Source organism: Melanerpes formicivorus, unplaced genomic scaffold (genome assembly GCF_026170545.1).
Source record: "Melanerpes formicivorus ecotype bairdi unplaced genomic scaffold, bMelFor1.0.p_v2 SCAF_5, whole genome shotgun sequence".
In the NCBI taxonomy this organism is placed as follows: Eukaryota; Metazoa; Chordata; class Aves; order Piciformes; family Picidae; genus Melanerpes; species Melanerpes formicivorus.
In genome coordinates this window covers 21,276,443-21,295,594 of record NW_027142357.1, presented here as the reverse complement: position 1 = coordinate 21,295,594, position 19,152 = coordinate 21,276,443, and the positions used below count along the sequence as shown (strand labels likewise).

The 19,152-nt window shown below is 40.9% G+C and overlaps 1 protein-coding gene across 2 annotated transcripts in view; it reads left to right on the top strand.

The window, feature by feature from the left end:
* The window catches only part of CERS6 (ceramide synthase 6), a 128,113-nt gene extending 111,571 nt beyond the window's left edge, over positions 1–16,542 (top strand). The window contains exons 9-11 of one of the 2 annotated variants that reach the window (XM_068138691.1): positions 8,313–8,469; positions 8,895–8,918; positions 11,404–16,542. In XM_068138691.1, coding sequence (XP_067994792.1) covers positions 8,313–8,469; positions 8,895–8,918; positions 11,404–11,565 — 343 coding nt within the window. In that variant the 3' untranslated portion in view covers positions 11,566–16,542. The remainder of the gene's footprint in view (positions 1–8,312; positions 8,470–8,894; positions 8,919–11,403) is intronic. The other variant, XM_068138692.1, reaches the window with a different exon arrangement.
* The last annotated feature ends 2,610 nt before the right edge of the window (positions 16,543–19,152 follow it).

The following is a 19,152-nucleotide window of genomic DNA, read 5'->3' as shown; positions in this document are numbered from 1 at the left end:
ATGGCATCTTTCAAGCAAGCAGTCCATGCTGGTTTATAAACAAGCCAATTAATTACTTCTCACGGCATCTTTATGCAGCAGGCAAGATGCACCAATGCCTTATAGCTGTCTTTAAACAGAAGTAAACTATATAAAGAAATTTGAAAAAAATTTTGATAACATAATAATAGAACAGGTAAATGCAAAGGTTAGGACTCCTGACTCTTTGTTCTCTGATCTTTGCCAAATTTTACCATGTATAATGGAGAGTAAACTACTATGCTTTGGGGCAGAAGTGCAGTTGTTTCTTTTTTAAAGGAAAAATTAAAAAACCAGAAGCTCTGAAGCATTGCTGACAGCAGTTTTGCTGGATTACTTGTACTAAATAGGATTTTAATTTAATTAATGCTCACCTACATGTAATTATCTATGTGCTCTGTAATGAATGCAGCATTGAAGGATGTCCCAGTGCAGCTGATTATGGTGCAACATAGAGTACTGTTGTCTAATATAAACTTGGTAAAGGAGATAAATGCATTTATTCTGAATTATTTCAACAAGCAGATACCTGGTATCATGTTTTACTGTCCTTGGTTCCACTTCTAGACTTCTGGCTATTGCACTGGTAGCAACATGCCTGTCAACCAGCATGTTGCACACACAGCATGTTGGCCACTGCGCAGTACCACAGAAGTTAAGGCAACTTGCAGTAGCACTCACTTTAGCTGCACAGTTTTTGCTCCCATTGGATATGATAACAGAGCCCATCACCCTGCTGTGCTTCATTTTGCAGAGTTTATAATTAATTTCCTACTTCCTCTGTAAAAGAATGCCTATTCTTTCCATGTGGCTTTCTTTCTCACCTCCTTTCGCTCCTACCAGGATCTTTACAGAAGCAAATAGCATGGTTTTGCCAGTTCTCAGGCAAATGTAAAGAAGCATTTTACTCTTCCACCAATCCCTCTGTATCTTTTCTTTCATCTCCCTTTTCTTCTTTCATCCCTTGTGTGGGACAATTAGTAACCCTTGTCCAAGAGCCTGGGTTTGTGCCTACTAAACTGAAGGGAGTGTGTAACCTTATCTGAGTCAATGTATGGGCCTGCTGCCAGCAGCCTCCTAAGTACTGCTTCATTGGCTAAATAAAGAATTAGATAGTTGAGGGGAAACTGTGTTATTGTCAATGTGATGTAGCTGATTGTTTAGTAGTTGTCAAAAATGTATTAATTTTATTCTGAGCGTGCAATTAGAGCATTAGTATAGTAAGTACGGAATTACCTCTCCCAGTGGCTCAGGTATTGCAGCAGTGTTCCTGACAGACCACCACAAATCTCTGTAAGAGCAGAGCTGAAGCAGAGAATTTGGTTTCATTTGGTTTCATGAGCCACACTCCTTAATTCAAGATGCTACACTAAGAGCTTCCTGCAGCCAGGTGCACAACCCCACTTGGGATGCATTTAAAGTGGGAATAACACCTTCCATGAGATTGTGGTAGTTTGACCAGCTATCAGAATCTTTAAGGGCCTCAGAAAAATTTCTCAGTCCAGAAACTATTTTCAAAAGCAGAAGCTAACATTTTATTTCAAATGGCAGAGACTTGAGAAATACTGACAAAAGTTTACAGAGAGGTAGAGCACTTGCCGTTTAAAGTAATTTCTCCCTGGGAGATCAAGGAGATCAAGTCCAGCTGTTTCAAGTCAGCCAAAAATCAAGGTTTCCACCATTCATACTGAAATCTGTGGTTTAACCGCTGGAGTTTGTAAGAATTCCAACAGACATGTTAGCATATCTAAGTGCTTGAGTGCCTTTTGAGTATTTGAACCTAAAATTTATTTGCGTATACATCTTACAGGCACTTTGTCCTTCATGCAGTCTGTTCTCATGGCAGTTTTTCCAGTCCCTGTTATTTGTGTAGCTGGTTAAAAAGCTTCTATTAAATCCTTTCAGCAGTGGGATTGATCGGAAGTTGTCTAACCTTATGATTCCGCCCTCCCCATTTCAGACTTTTGGCATAAAACAATTGATTTATTCGGAGAGAGAAAGTTTATTTGGTTTGCTGCATTTTTTACTGTAGCTTTCTGTATTTTTCATTCAACTTCTCTTAATCTCTACATGCTTAGACATAGCCTTAGCTCCATCTGCACACCTGGCCTGCACATCACATCACTGATGCCCCTTAGCATTGCTAAGCAGTTAGTGAGATCTTTATGCAGGTTTAATGGAGAGTTCCCATCCTGTCCTTAGTTGACAAAAGCAGGTTAGAAAGAAGTCTACTTTTTTTAATGAAGGTTTATTTCCTTTATCTAATAAGAAGCAGATGACTCATTTGCTTGCAGTGAAACTGCTTTTAGAACAAGCAGCACTCTTTTTTTGCTTTGCTGTCTTCCTGATCTTTGAACTTCTGGAAGAACAGACCATCTGCATCTCTAATACTGCTTTTATATGCCTATGGAAGTCCTCAGATGTGAATTTGGTTCAATGAATGAAAATAGAAACACAGAATTATCTAGGTTGGAAAAGACCTCCAAGATCATCAAGTCCAACCTATGACCTAACACCACCCAATCAACTAAACCATGGCACTAAGTGCTATATCCAGTCTTTTTTAAAATATTTCCAGGGATGGTGACTCCTCCACCACCCTGGGCAGCCCATTCCAATGGCCAATCATTCTTTCTGGGAAGAATTTCTTCCTAACATCCAGCCTCCACTTCCCCTGGTGCAGCTTGAGACTGTGTTCTCTTGTTCTGTCACCAGTTGCCTGGGAGAAGAGAAACCTGGAGAAACTACATTTATACTTCTGAAGCATATAAAATTTTAGAGAAAAAAGAAGACAGTTTGATATAAACAATGGTAGCTTTGCATAAAGGAGTTGGTGGTTTCAAGTTTGCATTTGATATAGTTGTGAGAACTGAAATAAGTATTAGTGAAGTAAAACAGTGCTGACTGCAAGTATGTGTTGATGTGCGTGAGGGTGTGTGTCTCGGTCCGGAGAGGGAAGGAGACTCAGTTCTTTTTGAATATTGCCGTGATGTGAAATTAGAGGCCCAAACGAGGCCAAAGTATCAACAGCCAGACTATTTATTACATAAATAAAGTGGATGGATCAGAAGGGGAGGGAGAGAAAATAGAGAGAGAGAAGAGAGAGAGAGGAATTATATTACCACACCCCTCACCACCCCCCCAAGACAGTTTGAGTCTGTGGAGGAAAGGTGGTTCAGGAGATGTTGGGTCTGTAGAGAAAGGGTGCTGAGGCTTTGGCTGGAGAAGAGATGTGGTCCTCTGGGCAGCTTCAGCTCCATGAGTTGCAGCAAGCGAAACTTAGGACACGGAGAGAGGGTTCAGTCTGCTTCTTCCAGGCTCCATAGCCTCTTTTCTTCGGAGCAGCATTGTCCCGGGCTTTTCCTTCCCTCATGCTTTTTCTCAGCGGCATTGTCCTGTGTTTTCCTTCATCTGTGTTTTCGGTTCTCCATTTTTCTTCTGCCAAGCCAGTAGTTGCTCAAGTCTTTTATACAGTTTTTAGTCCTTAGGTATGTGTCCAAGTATTGTCCCTCAGGAATTCAGGGGCCAGGAAATCATCCTTAGGTAAATATCCAGGTATCGTTCCCTAGGAAATCTTTCTCTGCATTCCTGTGTGTTTGGGCAGAGGTCTAGATGGGGGGGGCCCTCTGCCTCCTCCTTCTCCATCTACATGCCCCCACACTCATTCCATTGTCTCACCATCCTCCCTTCCTGGGGTATCTGATGGCTGGAAATGATCTTGTCCTGAAGGCGTGGTGGCTGGGTCCTTGGGCCATTGTTGTAGGCCAGCTGCAGTCCAGTTATCCTTGTTATCTTTGCACCTTCCAAGAGTCGTTCCAGTGGCTCTGCCCAACACATATCAGCTATTGTCTGGGCAAGCAGCAAGTAATTTTATTTTTGTTGAGTCATACCAGGAGATACAAGCTTTTAGTCTCTCACAGCATGTCCTTGAATTATAAGGTGGAGTGTTGTGCCATGTAGAGGTACTATTGGCAGAACAAAGCCAGTGAGCTGAGACTTGAAGATTTTCAGATGAAGCAGAAACAATAATATGACTGGGTTCTTGAAAACTAGAAAAACAGATTAATTTTCTTATGTTCACTCCATAAGACAGTGTTAAAGCACAACAGCCAAGTATAAAACATCCATTTCTCAATAAATTATAAAGCATACATGAAGTTTAGTGTAAGAAGGCAAAAAACAAAAGGTATAAAATGCTGTTCATGTCCATCAATCATCACCACTAAATGTTGTATTCTGGATTTGCTGTCTGTACATAGGTCATGAAGGAAAAAAATTAGGCAAAAGCCCATTTAGAGCTTAGACTGGCCACTGCTGTGAAGGACAACAAAAAATCCTTCTACAAATATATTAATGGCAAGAGCAGCGGCAAGGACAGCTTCCACTCCTTAGTGGACATGGAGGGGAATATAGTAACAAAAGATGAGGAAAAGGCAGAGGTACTTAACACCTTCTTTGCCTCAATTTTTAATAGCAGGATAGGTTGTCTTCCAGACAACTGGCCTCCTGAGCTGACAAGATAGAGTCAGGGAGCAACATAGTTCCCTTGTGATCCAGGAGGAAGTAGTTAGAGACCTGCTCAGCCACTTGGATCCCCACAAGTCCATGGGACTGGATGGGATCCATCCTAGGGTGCTGAGAGAGCTGGCAGATGAGCTCAACAAGCCACTCTCCATCATTTTTCAACAGTCCTGGCTCACTGGAGAGGTCCCAGATGACTGGAAGCTGGCCAATGTGATGCCCATCCACAAGAAGGGCTGGAAGGAGGAGCCAGGGAATTACAGACCTGTCAGCCTGACCTCAGTGCCAGGCAAGATTATGGAACAGGTCATCTTGAATGCAATCACACAGCACCTACAGGATGGCCAAGGGATCAGGCCCAGCCAGCATGGATTTAGGAAGGGCAGGTCCTGCCTGACCAACTTGATCTCCTCCTATGATCAGGTGACTGCCTGGTGGATGTGGGGAAGGCTGTGGATGTGGTCTACCTGGACTTCAGCAAGGCCTTTGATACTGTCCCCCATAGCAAACTCCTGGCCAAGCTGTCAGCCCGTGGCTTGGACAGCAGCACTCTGTGCTGGGTTAGGAACTGGCTGGAGGGCCGAGCCCAGAGGATGGTGGTGAATGGTGCCACATCCAGCTGGCACCCAGTCATTAGTGGTGTCCTCCAGGGATCAGTGCTGTTCCCCATCCTGTTCAATGTCTTTATTGATGATCTGGATGAGGGGATTGAGTCTGTTGTAAGTAAATTTGCAGATGACACCAAGCTGGGGGCAGGTGTTGATCTGTTAGAGGATAGGAGAGCTCTGCAGAGGGACCTTGACAGGCTGGACAGATGAGCACAGTCCAAGGTCATGAGATTTGACACATCTAAGTGATGGGTTCTACACATTGGCCACAACAGCCCCATGCAGTGCTACAGGCTGGGGTCAGGGTGGCTGGAGAACAGCCAGGCAGAAAGGGACCTGGGGGGTACTGGTTGATAGTAGGCTGAACATGAGCCAGCAGTGCCCAGGTGGCTAAGAAGGCTAATGGCATCCTGGCCTGTATCAGGAATAGTGTGGCCAGCAGGAGCAGGAAAGTCATTCTGCCCCTGTACTGGTTAGGCCACACTTTGAGTACTGTGTCCAGTTCTGGGCCCCTCAGTTTAGGAAAGATGTTGACTTGCTGGAATGTGTACAGAGAAGGGCAACAAAGCTGGTGAGGGGTTTGGAGCACAAGCCCTGTGAGGAGAGGCTGAGGGAGCTGGGGTTGCTTAGCCTAGAGAAGATGAGTTCAGAGATGACCTGTCTACACCTACTGGAATGGAGGTTGCAGCCAGGTAGGGGTTGGTCTCTTCTCCCAGGCAACCAGCACCAGAACAAGAGGACACAGTCTCAAGCTGCACCAGGGGAGGTTTAGGCTGGATGTTAGGAAGAAGTTCTTCATAGAAAGAGTGATTGGCCATTGGAAAGGGCTTCCCAGGGAGGTGGTGGAGTCACCGTCACTGGAGGTGTTTAGGAGGAGGAGTTTAAGAAGAGACTGGATGGAGTGCTTGGTGCCATGGTTTAGTTGATTAGATAATGTTGAGTGACAGGTTGGACTCGATGATCCCAAAGGTCTTTTCCAACCTTGTTCTTCTCTCTTCTCTTCTCTTCTCTTCTCTTCTCTTCTCTTCTCTTCTCTTCTCTTCTCTTCTCTTCTCTTCTCTTCTCTTCTCTTCTCTTCTCTTCTCTTCTCTTCTCTTCTCTTCTCTTCTCTTCTCTTCTCTTCTCTTCTCTTCTCTTCTCTTCTCTTCTCTTCTCTTCTCTTCTCTTCTCTTCTCTTCTCTTCTCTTCTCTTCTCTTCTCTTCTCTTCTCTTCTCTTCTCTTCTCTTCTCTTCTCTCTGATTTATGTGTTGTAAAGGATTATGGCAAGTGTGATTGATTATTAAAAAGCTGAACCCAGTATCTCTAGCTTTCCAAATGAGAGCTGTGCTCTTCCAAAGCCCTTACAGAAAGGATTCAGTTACTTCTCCCGCCTTCAGACACAGCAGGTACAGCTCAAGAGCTGTACAAAGCCCTTTGCTTGATTGCCCCTGCCATCTAGTGGCTTGCAGGGGAGACTTGATGTAAACATGATGGGAATGAAAAGCCAATGGTCTGTTTTAATGAATCTTTACAAATCCTTATATTGCCTTCTTTATCTCCCTCTAATTAACGAGCATTGATACATCATTATTTGTTTCCAGAAATATCATTGTTTACACTGTTTATTGTACACTCTCTGCTCTCAGACTGCTTACTGAGGTCCTTCCTGAAATTGTCTGCTGTGGCAGAATATTGAGACAGAATAATTCGTGCTGTATTCACAAAACTTCAGAAGCCTTTTTACAGTGTCACTATTACTGCCTGTTGCTTCTCAAAAACTTTGTTCAAATATCTATAGAATTGCCTTAATTTCATAGAATCATGGAACAGCTTGGGTTGGAAGAGACCTTTAAAGTGCATCTAGTCCAATGCCTCCTGCAATGAGTGAGGACATCCTCAACTAGGTTAGGCTGCTCAGAGCCCTGTCCAGCCTGGTCTGGAATGTTTCCAGGGATGGGGTCTCCACCACCTTTCCAGGCAAACTGTTCCAGTGTTTCACTACCCTCATTCAAAATAATTTCTTCTTTATACCTAGTCTTTCAGTTTAAAACCATTACCCCTGTTATAGCACCACAGGCCCTCCTAAAAAGTTTGTCCCTATCTTTCTTACAAGCCCCCTTTAATTATTGGAAGACAACAATAAAGTGTCCCCACCCATTGCAGCCCCCAAGTATCCCTGTTGTCTGCCTGCCTTCTGTGTAACTGCTAAACCTCACTCTTGCTTGTACATAAGTAGTGTTAAAACTGGATTTTGTGCAAAAAGTGGCCCCCAGACCTGCCCAGTACTATAGCAGTTAGTGCAAGCACAGAGGACGTCCAGGACCCAGGGTTAAATCTCTCGATTAGTTGATAATTTTGGTTCTGGATTCCTGTTGGTGCTAAGGTTTCCATTAAATTAGCATTTACATTGAAACGCTCAACCAAAGCTCCCTCTTACTCTCAGAAAACCCCAGAAGAGGTCGAATCCTGCCATGCATGCACCACTATTTCACATGCTGCTGAAGTCTGACATTAATTGAACTGTCCCAAACTGTTTTCAGTTCCACACCGTACATCACTCATATTGCTGATAGTAAGAAGGCAAAGATATCCATAGCTGTGTACACTGAAACAAACCCATGAGCACCAAGATTGGATTTGAGAGAGAGGACTTCGTATGGGAGCACCTAGGAAGCATTGCTCAGCTCATGGTACAGACCTGTCTCATGTAACATGGGAGAGATTGCAGCTCACTGTCACAGCCTGGGAATCCTGCTTGAAGAACATAGTACTGTGTTTGAGTTACATGCTCTTACCCTGTGGTGATATGGGGCCACCAAAACCCTACTGGAGACAGCTAAGATTAAAAAGCTTTATTTTAAAATGTGGAATAAAATAATCTACGTTATTAATCAGAGGAGGAGTTATCTGAGACAGCCAACATATGCCAGCCTTATAAAAGAAAAGAAATACACACTGAGGATCTTTGTTTTACATATGTGATGTTTGCAAAATGAAGTTAAACACTGAAATCAACATTTTGATGTTGTTTCTCTCTGGAGACACTTGTGTGATTCAATCTGAGTCACTATTACTCTGAAAACCAACTATCCATGTGGATCCCATTTAATTAAATACATGTCATCTTGATTTAAAAGGGCCTCTTTTAGATTGTTAAATTATTTTTCTGTTCCTTTCTCTTCTAGGATATTAAACACAACATTGTTTGAACTGTATGAAGCTCTGGGCAATTTTCCTGCCTTGTGGGTTTTCAACATGCTGCTTGTGATTCTTCAAATTCTGCACTGCTTTTGGTCCTACCTAATCATAAAAGCAGCCTACAAAGCTATTTCAAAGGGCAAGGTAAGAGCATAATTCTGTTTCCTGTTTCGGATTTTAACTTTTTTTTTATTATATAAGATCACTGACTTTTTGGTGATTTCTTTCTTCTTAATCCATAGCACATTACTGACAACATGTTTTATGTAAATTTTTCTTTCCTTTCATGGAAACTTGTTTCTACTCCTTCTAACAAATGCCTGATAAATTAATATGCTCCTTTATAAGTTCCTCATGCTGAGCAGCACCCAGAATCCACTGTTCACTCTGTATGAAAGACAGTGCAGTCATGAACTGTATTTTACCTAGAAGCCCCACTTCAGCCTCCTATGCTTTTAATAATTATTAGCCTCAGCTGTCCTGTCTGAATTACACCAGTGACTTCAAAGAGTGCTTCCTACTCTCTCTTACTCTGCTTGTTTATCCTTTTCTTTATGCTGTGCTGGAAGGCTGGGAAGTGGAACCCTTTGAATGTAAGTTTCTTTCAATTTGTTATGCAAAAGATTTATTCTGTGCAATACTGGTGTTTGTGGAGGGCTTTTTTTTAATTTCTAGTTTGTGCTTGGTATTTTTATCCATTGCTTGTGTCTACATATTTAAATGGAGACTATCTGGACTATCTGGACCACTAGATGGATAAGGAACTGGCTTGATGGCCGCACCCAAAGAGTGGCTGTCAATGGCTCCGTGTCCCAGTGGAGGCCAGTGACAAGCGGAGTCCCTCAGGGATCAGTCCTGGGACCTGTCTTATTCAACATCTTTGTGGGGGACATGGACAGTGGCATTGAGTGCACCCTCAGCAAGTTTGCTGATGACACCAAGCTGTGTGGTGCAGCAGACACGCTGGAGGGAAGGGAGGCCATCCAGAGGGACCTTGACAGGCTGGAGAGGTGGGCACAAGCCAACCTCATGAAGTTCAATAAGAGCAAGTGCAGGGTCCTGCATCTGGGTCGAGGCAATCCCAGGCACAAATCCAGGCTGGGCAGTGGCTGGCTGGAAAGTAGCCCTGAGGAGAGAGACTTGGGGGTGCTGGTGGACAAAAAGCTCAACATGAGCTCTCAATGTGCACTTGCAGCCTGGAAAGCCAATCAGATCCTGGGCTGCATCAGGAGAAGTGTGGCTAGCAGGTCGAGGGAGGTGATCCTCCCCCTCTACTCAGCCCTGGTGAGACCCCACCTGGAGTACTGTGTCCAGTTCTGGAGCCCCTATTACAAGAGGGATGTGGAGGTGCTGGAACGTGTCCAGAGAAGGGCCACAAGGATGATCAGAGGGCTGGAGCACCTCTCCTATGAGGGCAGACTGAAGGAGTTGGGGCTGTACAGTCTGCAGAAGAGAAGGCTCCGAGGTGACCTCATTGTGGCCTGCCAGTATCTGAAAGGGGCCTACAGGAAGGCTGGGGAAGGACTTCTCAGGATCTCACGTAGTGATAGGACTAGGGGGAATGGAATGAAGCTGGAGGTGGGGAGATTCAGGCTAGATGTGAGGAGGAGGTTCTTCACCATGAGAGTGGTGAAACCCTGGAATGTGTTGTCCAGGGAGGTGGTCGAGGCCCCGTCCCTGGGGGTGTTTAAGACCAGGCTGGATGAGGCTCTGGCCAGCCTTATCTAGTGTGGGGTGTCCCTGCCCATGGCAGGGGGGTTGGAACTAGATGATCCTTGTGGTCCCTTCCAACCCTGAATGAAACTATGAAACTATTTTTCCTTCTTGGCTATGCATTACCTAGTATCACTCAAACCCACTTCTATCTGTAGTAAATGGGTACTACTATGTTACATTTTTACACATGTATATCAGCAGGGTAAGCAGCTGCTCTGTTGCCATTCAGGAAGCTTATTTAAGAGCGTAAGTCCTCTGTCTTGCAGTTCAAACTGTGCAGGAGAAAATACAAATTGTATGAGAGTAGAGTTAGACACAGTAAGTCAGCAACCAAGTTAAAGGCCATGTGTAGGACATATGCAGGGAGGATTCTTCTGTCAGATCTTAACTTACTTCCTCATCCCTTTCATTCAATTTCTGCAGTAAAATAAGTAGTGTTTTCATAACGTATCACTGATACCTTAGAGTAGATCTTCATCCCTATTTACTGTATTTTATCATTTAATACGTAACTAAATTCTGATCATCTATTTCTTGTTTACTGTTATGCTTAGGGGCTTTACAAACCTAGTTATTTATTTTCTATACTCTTTCTGTAGAAATTACTCTAGTGTGTTCTTTTGGGGATAAACAAATAGAACTAAGTACTCCAAAATGTGGTGTATTCATCTTAGGTTTTAAGTGCAAATACCCTGGTAGGTGGCTGCGTTTTAAAGGTAAAGAGAGTGGATCACATTTAACACAACTAGCTGCAGTATAGAATCTTCTTTTATTGTTTGGCTTCAGAGCAGGACCCTAACAGAAGAATTGGCAGACAGTCTAATATTTGAAGAGAATTTAAGGTGATGCAAACATTTTTGATCATCTCATCTGCCCTCATGTCTGTCACAGCCATGCAGTACCCTGTGCTGGACCCATTCTTTTGTGTCTGATGAAAGTGTAATTCAAGGTATAATTCTGTATCCCAAACAGCTTTAATATAAAGGTCCCTTTATATAAAAGAGACTGAAGTAGTCTGTTAAGTAAGCTGTGTAAGCACAGAATGAAATTTCTGACCTCAGCTGAAGTTCAGTTTCACAGGTGTCAGACTTGTAGACTTGCTAGGTGTTGACATTAAAAGCTTTACATACAAGGAGGTACATGAGAACCATGTGTTTCTTTTTTCTCCGTTCCCAACAAAATAGCGTCACTCATGTTAAGATATTGCAAGGCTGGTAGAAACATTGGGAGCCCCAAAGGCAAATGGCTCTTTCCAAGTTGAGAGCTGAAGAGCAGAATTGTCATGAGGGCTTTTTGGAGTAGAGGATTACTGCAAATTACATGTAGTGGTGCTTATGCTTCCTTCATTTCCAAATTCTACAGGTAACAAAGGATGACCGAAGTGACATTGAGTCAAGCTCAGATGAGGAAGAAACAGTACCTCGTTCAAAGACCCCTAACAGCACTATCACCACTAATGGGACCAGCGGTGCCAATGGGACAAACGGGTATCTTACTGGTGGCACTTGCTCAGAGGAGCATTAATCCTTGAGTTCAATCATGAGACACAAACAGAATTAACTGTTTGCTACTGGACTTAAATTCTAAGTTGTGAATGCAGTTTCTTCATATATCTCAGCATCAGAAAAAAATAGGAGTATCAAAGCATTCTGGTAGTGCACTGCCATATTTCCTGTTTGTGAATGAAGACAACACACCATTCTGTATATGTAGGCATGCTGTATGTGTATGTAACAGACACAATGGGAGCAGTATTTTCACTTGTACTGTCTTTGAAATATTATTTATTTTGTATCCTTTTGGGAACTTCTGGACAAAAGGGAATATCCATTCTCCAACTTTCTCTCTTGGGATTCTCAGTAGTGGAGAGCATCACACTCAGATCTCTTCTGTCCATCCCTGTTGCTTTTGCTGAGTCTGCTATAAGTAATAGTTGCTTGATTTGTTACTTACAGTAAGATAGAACATAGCTTTATAGATTTTAAATCTGCTTCAGATATTTTTGCTCTCTTTGTGTTTTAAAGTGCTGGTTTTGAAATTGCCTATCAAATCACAGTGGCTGTTCCTCTGACATAAAGTTTTAAAATACTGGATTGATATTTTAAGTAGGAGATAATGTGGTCAATCAGCAATTTGGGGAGAAAGAAAAAAAAAGCCTGTGGTAATTGTGGGATATTATTTATATTATTTTAGCATAATTTAAAATTCAATTTGGTATTTAATTGCATTAGAAGTAGACTTGATTTGTTGTGCAAATACCCAAAGCACTGATGTCAACTGTTAGGATAAACTCATTCTCACTTTTGTTTGCCTTGAAATTTTTGATCTCTACAGGTCTTAGCTTTTTGCAGAGATTGATGTTGAAAGACGTTTGTTCAAGTGCACCATTGTGAATCCAGACCTCACTGCTGAAACTGTTCTTGCACATTCGGACAGATGAGAACAGAGGTGTAATAGAGAAAAAGTAGGCAGATGAAATGTTCATTGCTTCCTCAGACACAGTTCAGTCTAGGTATCTTTCTTAGAGTTATTAACACTTTTTTTTGGTAGGGTGAAGAGAGAGAAGGCAGAATGTCATACATTATTAGAAGTAGTTTATTTGAAATGCATGAAAACTTGAGCAAAATTCACTTAACATAATTCATAGCAAACTTGGAACACTCAGCAATATTTTATCCCCTTTACAAATAAAATAAAGGGTGTCTGTAAAATAATTTTGCACTCCTTTTTCATCAAAGATTTAGAACCTGTGTCCCAAAGAAGACAAAGTAACACCCCAAATAAGTATCTTTTTAAACATTATATACACACTTTTCCCAGTCTTTCAGTCAAAGTTTGATATAGGATGCTAAGGATCGTACAGCTCTTGCAGGACACTTTTTTGTAGCTTGTGACAGCAGTGCCAAAAGTAGGCAAGGTTCTTGGGTAACAGACTCTATGCAACCTACTGTTCAACAGTATTGTGTGTGTGCACACAGAACCAATGTGCTTATAGACCAAAGACTTATATATAAAGAAAAAAATTAAAATAAAAATAACAGTGTGTCTTCTATATACAAAGGGACTGGAGTGCTGTGTTCAGCTGGAATTGTAAGCCAGGATATCTTTCTGACTCCTTCCACCTATGCAAATAGCAAAGTAAATATGGATGGTTTCCAATGCCATAAAACATGTTTAAAGGCTCTATTTTCTAGAGGCTCCATTGAAGAAAGTTGTGTTGCCACTTCTTTCTTTTGAAAAAAATATATTTGTCCTAGTCTACTCTTAAAAACTTCTGAAGCCTTTATTTTCCACAGGCCCCCTTGTTTATTAACAAAACAATGTGCTAAAAGTAAGGGCAGAATGGCATTAATGAAAGTAGTAACTCCACTAAATAGACAATAGAGGTAAGGAAACTGAAAAATTGTGAATTGGGTTTTACTGCTCACAGAGCATCCTCTGAAAAAGCCAGGTAGCCTTGTCATGAGTTTCTGTATGGCTTATATGTCCATGAATATATCTGAGAGAGCAAGGGAGTCAAACTTAAATCACTTTCTCCCCCAAAAGTTTCTCTGGCTCTAATTTTTTTCATCTGTCTCCTGCGCCTCTGATTTCATATGGCACAACAGGCTATACAGGTGGAAATACACCAATTGCAATGGAAAGTATCCCATCCACAGTATTTGAAGTGGCAGTTGTTTAATAATTACTAATACCAAAATTTTAAAACAAAACTATCCTGAGATTTATTGAATTAGTATTATAATTTCTGAAATGCTGCAATGGTAATTCACAACAGCAGGTTAAACACACCTCTTTCATGGTGTTGATTACTACCTCCACTGGACCATTTCCCTTCTTCAAAGTTTGTTTAAAAAGTATTGTTCTGGCAAAATATTACATGGGGACAGATTGCTGCTCTGAACTATCTATAGCATTGATTGAGATACACAGTCAAGGCTACATCCCTCTAGATGATTTTCTGGCTGGATATATATGCTCTTTATTGGGAATAATTGGGAAACCTGTTAAATGCAACTTGGATTGAAACACTTTATTTGAGGTTTAAATTCAGTTGCATCTATGATGACTAAAGCATGTAACAGTCACCACAGTTTGGCTGACTCCCAGTGACATGACTTACCATCCCCAAACCTGGCTTTCTAGAGTCCTTTCTTAGCAACCTAGAAGAAATTTAATATAGATATGTCTGGGAAATAGGTGAGATGAGAGATTCAGATGAGACATTTGGGGAAATAGGGTAAGAGTAAAGTACCATTTGGAACTTAAGTGAATTTTACTAAACAATCATTTAACTTACAAGCAACAGCTTTTTTAATTAAAAATTCAGATGATTTTTTTTCTGTCTTTAGCAGGAAGGAACAAGTGTTCTAGTGGTCATACATGGCAGTGTATTTTGATCCATTGCTTTAACCATCGGATGTCAAAACTGGCTTGAACTTCCACTCTGCAAAGAGAATGTCAAGCAACTGTTTCCTTTTTCATTTGGATCTGTTTGCTTTGCTGCCGAAGAGCTTTATAAGGTGCTTTTAGAGGCCGTGCTTGGAGAATAATTATCACACATATTCCAGGAAATTGATTGAAATTATTCTCATGGGTCATGCTAAATGCAAGATCTTAAAAGGTTCTGTATATTCATACCTTTTGTAGAATTGTCATTTTAGTAATTTTAGAGATGAGGGTTTGTACTCTATAATCTATTTGTCTTCAGCTTCTATGCTCCCTTTTTATAGTCCAGTACATGGCACAGTGGTTGAGATGTTGAAGTAGAAAATTGAGGAAATTATATGTAGAGCTTAATAGTAAATAGTAAGAATTTGTCTTCTCTCCTTAGCCAGCTCAGAATAGAGGAAAATAAGGTCTCCCCTTTGTTTAATATTTCTCATATTGGCATATTTTGTACGGAAAGAATAATGTATGGTGGGTGGTTGTTTTGGGTGGCTGTTTTTTGTTGGGGTTTTTTTCATTAAAAAAGTAAAAACAAACATTGCAGTAAATGGTAGAAATATCTGATCCGACAACAAGGATGGATGTTGAAGTCTTTTTGGATCTTAATCAATGTTGAATGGTGGTAGTTCTAAAATACCAAAGTGTCCCATGATGTTTCCTTGTTGCCATTTTGTAGTTTTTCTATGTGTTATTTATTTAATTATTCCAGCAGAACTGGAACAGGTGTCACAGCTTCATATGCTCCTGTCTCAACCTGTGGCCATTCTGTGTGATTGCCAATGCCAAATCCTTTTTCTGAGACCCAAGTACATGCACTAAAGCTTTGCTTGCAGGAAAATTATTCTTGTCATAAACTGTATCACTTTCTGGTTCTGAAAAGGACATGACAGCAGAAGCCTTTACGCTGCAACAAATGTCAATGATGTTCGACACTGGTTGATTTAGACACCACATGTGTTTACTCAGAGTATTCTAGTAGGAAGCCTAATGCTTGTTTCATTCATCTTCTCATTACTGCAGCCTTCTGAATTCTCAGAGGAATATGGGCTACCATTGGTTTTCTACTGTTGATGCTTTGGTATTTTTTTAATCTTTTTGCTACAACTCATTTTTGTATGTCTCTAATTGTCTACTTGTGACATTTGTGCAAGAGGAGCTATTGAATACTTTTTATCCTTCCTGTAATGTAGATCCTGTTAGGCCTAACTTCAGTGTTCTGCAAACTACAGTTGCCTTCAAACCATAAAACAAGACCACTTTGTATTACTTGTTTTGACTGGTTTTGATTTGGACCTACTGGGAACTTAAGTAAGATAACCTTATTCTTCTTTTCTTTTCTTTTTAAAAAAAAGTACTAGTGGAAGTTTGGAAAAGTGGCATGTATGGCCTTTAAATGGTAAAGATTTCTGATTGTAGTTGCAATGAAAACACGGTGTTTGAGTGTGTCTGTACAGAACTCTCAGTCTTTGAAATTGCTTTCAATTATAAAACTGGAGGAAATACTATGAAATTATATTTTGGAGCCATGCCAATGATCATACATGTCAGACAAAAGGCAAAAATTATTGTATTACATGACCTGAAATGATCTGTGCAACAAAACACATTTTCTGGCTTCTGCTGAGCTTCAGGTTCTTGCAGTCCTGGGGTTTACCTTTTATATACATGAGCTTTCATACCATACTGTGCATGGTGACTGCCTGTTGCAAGTCAGGATGAGGCAGATGACACTATTTCCCCTGTGTTTTCATGACAATTCTGTGCTTGAGCAACTCTTTCAGAAACACAGTGATGTGTAAGAACTCCACTGTCAGAGATGCAGTGATGTGCTTGCTAGAAGTCCTTTCATGTATGGCTGTTGTGTAGAACTTTGGGAGTTTTGTGTTTAACTCAGTTGGGTTTGGTTGCTTTTTTTTTTTAATATGGAAAATAATTATTCCTTATAAAATCTCTGGAACCAATCAGTATTGTGGGCTATTTTAATTTGGAGACACTTTCATAATAAACATATTAGGAATGTAATGTCAGTTTTCTTCTCTTTTCTATTCAATGCAAACAATGCTTTGAGCTAAAGCAAAGGAAGGATTGTTATCCACGCTGCAGTCTGCAGTGTGGAGAGCAGATCCAAGAGTGTCTCTGCTGAGTTCATCACTTCTATTATCTTGTTTTCTGTATGAAAGTGTTTATAACAGTAAGTATTAGACAGATTTTCTCTATACAATTTAAAATACTTCTATTTTTAAAAGACATTTTTCTAGGATTTCAAAAGTAAAATTTTGCTTGCTAGTAATTTCTGAATTTTCCAAAGCCCACTTTGGAAAAGATGTCTTTTTTCAATCTAGGTGGTCAGAGTTTCATTCAGATGTTTCAGGCTAAACTATCAGTCATCAAAGCATCAACCACTAACCACTTCTGCAAGGTAGAGAAAAGGGTCCCTCGTGTGTAGTGGTTCTCCCGAGAAAAAGCTGCAGGTGTTGGTTTTGCCAAGGAAGCTGCATCTTTCGGAACTCTACCATCAGAGTAGAAAATAACACTGTCAGCCCGGCTCTGGTGCAACATTAAAAGGTTTTCAGGAAGTACTTAGAAATGGGATGCATGAAAGCATTCTTACAATTTCAGCAGAAAACTGAGGCAAACGTTCTCATAACACAAATATCAGTGACATGGGATTCTTCACGTATCAGTTGATGCCTCTAGAAGACGAGTAAACCTGGGGACTTGCACTGTGTTTGAAGAAATACCATGGTTGTTAATATGTCTCCATGATAGTCTATAGAGAGAATCTTGTGTTGCATTTAATATAGCATTTAAATCCTTGTTTAATTAAGAGATTTCTAAGAGTTTTAATGATGTGGAAATTTGTCCAGTTGTTTATCTGATGTCTTTTAATTCCTATTTCATGTATGTTCCACAGCTTACATAGCACAAGAGAGCCACTGTGTACAGAAAACAACTCAGGATAATGTGGAAAAGAGCAAGATTTTTTTTTTCTCTACTGCCTTTAAGTATATAAAGGTCTCTCTGAATAAGAAACAGTGGTCAAAGAAGAAGATGACAGGAGGTAGGTCCTGCTTTAGAAAAGGTGGTGACATAATCTTCTGTGGTACAGAAGGTGAGTGGTAGGAATCCAAATGTGTAACTGCTGGATGGGCAAATTGCCAGGTAGCTTAGTAGCTCTTGATGCTGTGATGATCAGAGGCTGGGAGCTTGTGCGGAGGGATTTTTGCTCCACACCGTTAGTCCCAGCTCTGCTAATGTGGGTGAAGGGTTAGTGCTTTGCTAATTTATGCTGGTTTTTTGGTCTTCTGTGTGCCCCATTCTGCAGGACACAGTCCTGCTCTTTGACAGATTTTATGCTGACTGCTCTTTTCAGTGGTTTACCTTCTAAGTGGATTTCACAGAGCAGGATTTGTGCTTAGGTTTAGGAGTCCAGGATGGTTGTCTTATAGTCATCACAGACTATTTTCCACATAATTCTCTTGCTGGGGAATTTTAATACGTGAACACACTCAAAAAGGATGAGTAATACCAAATGAGCATTCGTATGTACAATGAGTATGAAGCTAGAATGCACACTGGGCAAACATGCATATCCTGACATTTCCCTAGTGAGTGCCCTCCCTCACAGCTCAGTAAAAAGTTAGTTTCAATAATCCAAAACCTATTTGTGCAAAGCAAATGAATAAAGCAACAACTGTGTATTAACTAAGCAGAATAATGGTGAACCTGAGACACATGCCATGTCAGGGCTAACTGCAGAGCTCCGGCAGAAGATACATGAGTGCCCACAGGAGGCCTTTTCACCATAGTGGACTGAGTAGCAAGACTGAGGCTCACACGCCTCACAGCTTGTACATCAGAAGGCACATTTATCGCTATAGAATAAAACATGTCTGAGGAAAGTGGTTAATATCTATCTTCTTCAGCCCTGATTCTGCAAAGCCATTGATGACTCTTGTCGAGGCTTTGCTTAAATGCTGAGTTGTGTGCAACACTGAGGTGTTTGTAAGGTTTGGGCTTTCAGATGTAATTGTTCAGATGTGAAACAGAACCGTTAGCTTTTGTTCGCTGGAAAGTGCAATGTAAGATCAAGTATTACAAGGATGGTAGTTTTCACCTATAAAAGCATCATGACAAACTTGTAGTGTTAGTGCTATGGCTCACTAATTAAAAGATAATGTACTTTTAAAAGCTGCTTGCTGGCAACATGTATTTGCATTCCCAAATTAATACCCTTTCCTAAACATCTGAAAAGCACCTGTGCTCAGCTGCTGGCTGGGTCCCAGACCACAGCAACCTCTGATTATTTTTTTTTAACACTTCCAAGTGTATGGTCTCATTGCTAGAAAATACCATGCATCTTCTTTTTCACTCTCCAAAATATTACTGGGCAAGGCTCCCATACAACAGTAGCATTTCTTGCCACGCTTAGGCAATTTCTTGAAGTCCTCCACATGAAAAAATAATCCTGAAGTTCAGAGTTGTAATATAATTGCTCCTTAATTAAAATCGCATCAGTCCCCTCCTTCATTAACCTAACTAGCAACTTTCTGCCACTTCTGAGCTTGTTTTAAAGCTAACCTCCTCTTTTAACTCCCAGCAATTTTTAGTTAATGTTGCTCTCCTAAGTTATCTCTGAAAAAAACACTTCTTGCCAGAAAT